Source organism: Gavialis gangeticus, unplaced genomic scaffold (genome assembly GCF_001723915.1).
Source record: "Gavialis gangeticus isolate Ggan-Ray unplaced genomic scaffold, GavGan_comp1, whole genome shotgun sequence".
Taxonomy (NCBI): domain Eukaryota; kingdom Metazoa; phylum Chordata; order Crocodylia; family Gavialidae; genus Gavialis; species Gavialis gangeticus.
Genome location: NW_017728992.1, coordinates 181836516 through 181840787, shown reverse-complemented (window position 1 = coordinate 181840787; position 4272 = coordinate 181836516). Strand labels below are relative to the sequence as shown.

At 44.1% G+C, this 4272-nt stretch overlaps 1 protein-coding gene across 3 annotated transcripts in view; it reads right to left on the bottom strand.

Annotated features, from left to right (window-relative positions):
- The window catches only part of COL14A1 (collagen type XIV alpha 1 chain), a 266741-nt gene that overhangs the window by 193970 nt on the left and 68499 nt on the right, over positions 1-4272 (bottom strand). For all 3 annotated transcript variants that reach the window (XM_019528109.1, XM_019528108.1, XM_019528110.1), the window contains one exon: positions 3168-3297. In XM_019528109.1, coding sequence (XP_019383654.1) covers positions 3168-3297 — 130 coding nt within the window. The remainder of the gene's footprint in view (positions 1-3167; positions 3298-4272) is intronic.

Here is a 4272-nt window from a genome sequence, read left to right as displayed (position 1 = left end):
GCAGCGCGGAGGCAGGCTCGGCGGGAGCCAAGGGCGTGAGCGGGCTGAAGCAGGCTCCAGGAGAGCCACAGGCGCGAGAGCGCGGGACCGACTGAGAGAGAGCCATGGGCGCGAGTAGCGCAGACAAATGCCCCAGTGAGGGGCAAGAGGGGCAGGAGCGTGGGAAGCGCGTGGCCTAAGCCCCTGGGGGGGCCAGCCGGTAAGAGTGAAGCCCGGGGAGGGCTAGCGGAAGATTGGAGACACAAGAACGTCAGGAACAGTTGCGAGGCTTGGGGCGTGCTAAAGGGGAGGTAGGAGGCACGCATAGCCCATAAGGCAGGGGGTGCACCAAGTCACCCTTAAATCTCAGGAGATCATAGGCAGCCTCCCATATTACATTATACAAGATCAAAGATGTGGCGGGCGAGAATAAGAGGGTGCTGATCTCCTAATTGCCACGGCAAGGGGATGCTAGCGGGATCACGGCTGCTCGTAGGCCCCACTCTGTGACAATATCTACAAACCCAAATTCACACACCATTTCTCTGCTGATGACTTGCAAACTGATTCAATTCGGAGAGATTGAGAAAGATTCAAAGATTTGGCCATAGACACATCTTTAAATGTTTTTTCTACATACCTTGAGGTACCAGACATGGGTTGTGAACGCTGCAATGCTGGAGCAGATGGAGCATCCCAAAGGACAGTGGGGGCCCTCCCGTGTGCTTGGCGGTGACCCCCGAAGTTGACTGGAAGTACTTCTGGTCCACTTCTGGTTTTGCTGGGGAGCACGCTTTGGGGCCCCCATGCCCCCCCGGCTCAGCGATCAACCACACGGGGGGACCCGGGTGCCCCCCCGACCCAGGAGGCACCAGTCGCTGAGCCAGGGGGGAAGGGGGTCCCCCCAGCGCATTCCCAGGCAGACCCGGAAGTGGACCAGAAGTGCTTCTGGTCCACTTCCGGGTGCACTGCCAAGCGTGGGGACCCCCACGCTCCTGTGGGACACTCCATCTGCCCCAGCTTTACAGCAGCATTCACAAGCCAACTGCTACCTTGAGGTATATAGAAAAAATGTTTAAAGCTGCATCTATGTCTGAATTGTTGAATCTTTCCAAATCTCTCAAAATCAATTTGGAGGGTTCTGATTTGATTCAGAGAGATTAAAGGAACCTCTGATTCAATTCAGATTCGGGGATTCGGCCACTGAGTTGAGCTGAATCTCTGCCAAATCAAATTGGTGACAGAAGCTTTGCACAGCCCATTGCTTACCATCCATTGCTCACTAGTTACTTCACAAACAAGCAGCTTCAGGCGGTGCTATCTGGACACTGTAAAAATCTGTAAATCTACTTCATCACACTCTTTCAGAAAACTCTCCTATCCTGCAACGCCACAAAAAAACATGCAACTCCGGGTGAACTAAGCCCATCCTGCTGACCAGTAATATCACATTAATTCCTTGTACTGACTCACTATTGGTATCCATCTGTTGTTTCCAGTCCCAAGTTTATCACAAGTTCTCTAAGACAAGAACCATATTATGTCCTGTGTTTGCACAACAGGTAGCTCAATGGGGATCCAGAGAAATATGGCAATAACAAATAATAGATAGTAAGAGACAAGGTAAAGGAAAAGGTGAAGAGGAGGATACTTTTCTAGTATAATTTTCAGACAACAAACTAAACATCAAAAATGAGATCTAGACATGCACATTAGTCAAATTTAAATTACTGCTGGAAAAGATACTTGACAACCCTAGTAACAAAAACTGAAAATATTAAATAACAATAACTGAAAGCAGTAAATTATGAGGAAACTGAAAATAACTGTACTTAAAAAGAGACAAGTGCACATTTGCTAGAAATTTATATTTATTTTCATTTTAAAAGTGACCAGTAAAGGTAGAATCCTCTCACTTCTTGAACTTCATGAACTCATGGTACTACATACGATTATCTAAAAAGCATACTACTGTAAGATTAGTGCTAGTTTTCACATTTGTGGGTAATTTTAATCAATGTCTCATTAGAAGGTAAAAATGTAAACTACAATTTTCCACAGACTTCCACCGGCATGGTAAAAAACCTTTTCAAATTGTACATGTTCAGTGACTTATATGTTTCAAACCATAACTTCTGACCTCCTATCAAAGCCTTGTTTCTATAATGCTTGCAGCCACAGGACTTTTGTCTGTGATCTGATCAGCTCTCATCTCAGAGAATCAGCCCGGCTGGGCCTAGTCAGAACTTGAATAGGTGACTTCAAAGGAATGCCAGGTGCAATAGGAAATGATGCTACTGGCTCAGTATGCAACACTCTTCCCTCTGACTCAATAATTAACAATTCTTAACATGATGTTTTAGGCCAAGGTTTTCAACATTTGTAGCAAGATCCCACCTCACAGTTTTTAAGGTCAGGAGTTTAAATTTGCTGACAGACTCCCAAACTATTTAACTGCATTTTGACTACTTAAACATCACCCTGCAGGTTTAGCTTAAAAAGGTATTCTTCATTTTCCCATCCTAGTCTGCTCTATCACTGGGGCAAAATGGAAAAAGTAAATAAAAAACAATGTTACATAAATGAGAGGGGCACCCGGTATGGTGTGTGCATGCATGTTATATGGCCCCACTATACTTTCAAAATTTTAAAAGCATTTACCTTCACAATACCCTTGTAAAATAAGGCAGTGCTTACTTAACAGATAGGAAACTGAGGCACAGAGAGGTTAAGCCATTTCCTTGAGGTCATGCAGGAAGTCTGGCAGAGAAGGAAATTCAACCCAAGTATTGTAGGTCCCTGGCTAGTCCCCCATCCATCTGATCACATGTCCTCTCCTAATGAACTGAGGCCAAAGGGAAGCACAAAAGCTACATGTGCCCATTCAACAGGTTTTGGATCCAGATCCAAATGTTGAGAATGTTCTGATTTAGAGCTGGCCTTTTCTAGAAGGGTACCTGGCTGCAACATTCAGTCAGACCTAAATACAAACTTCTACAAAGTGTAAGAGCATTTGGACTACGGACTTGAGTAGAAAAATAAAAGAATATAATGCATTTCTATGATAAGCAAATGAACAAAAAGGATTTGACTATGCATCCCTTGCTCACACTGAGCTGTACTTACTCATCCCTCATGCACAGGTACTACAGACTCAGGTCTTTAATAAACTCAGCTAAGATACTTACGTGTAGTTTCCGTGCCACGGAGTCCTTCACTAGCTGCATTTGAATATATAGCAAACACAGCTATCTGATACTCTGTTAAAGACATCAGGTTTTTCAGAACTGCTGTTGATACATTTCCATCTACCACCACCTGTTATGGGGAAAATCCAATGAAATAAATAAGAAAATAATAAATCATTGGTCTTTACTACTGTTTAATCAATGTACCCATCTTACCTATTTGTCAGAATTTTTAAGACACTTCTTACAATAATATCTAAGCATCAATATAGCCATGTTCAATGCAAGACTGCTCACACTTCTCATCTTTGTGTATATATAACACTGAGCAAACAGGGTGGCAGTTATATGCATAAAGGGGATCCAGAGCACTACTTCAGGTCAAACAAACTATCAAAAGAAATGCAATTCATGTAAAATAAATTAAGAACAGACTCTTATTGGGCACTTTCTCATATGGGAAAATCTCATTATAACAAGCCCTGTCTGTAACACATCCCCAATTTCATAATTCCAATCGATCACAGGAACCGATTTTTACATGATGATGATACAGCAAATTGGCTAATCCTGCTGTAGTGTACATCATTATCTAATTTACCTTTTTCTCAATCCCATGAGGATTATCATGAGGTTTCACAGTATATTTGTTATCTACAGTAGATAACAGTTGTACAGTAGATTTTTTATCTACGTGGGGCCCCTGCAAGACATGCTAGGAAATCTGGTCATCACACCAGACGACAAAGCTAACCTATTTAACAACTTCTTTGCCTCCATTTTCCTGAGCAGGGACCAGATCAGCCCCCCCACCAGGACCCACGGGAGGCGCACCTAGGCCAAGGGTCAGTGAGGATCTAGTCAGGGAACTTCTGGAGGGACTGGATGTATTTAAATCAGCTGGTCTGGATGAACTCCACCCCAGAGTACTGAGGGAATTAGCTGAGGTCATTGCAGGACCCCTGGCATGGCTTTGTGAGCACTCGTGGTGCTCTGGTGTGGTGCCAGAGGACTGGAAGAGGGCCAATGTGGTTCCCATCTTCAAAAAAGGGAGGAAGGACGACCCAGGAAACTATAGGCCAGTTAGTCTTACCTCGATCCTGGG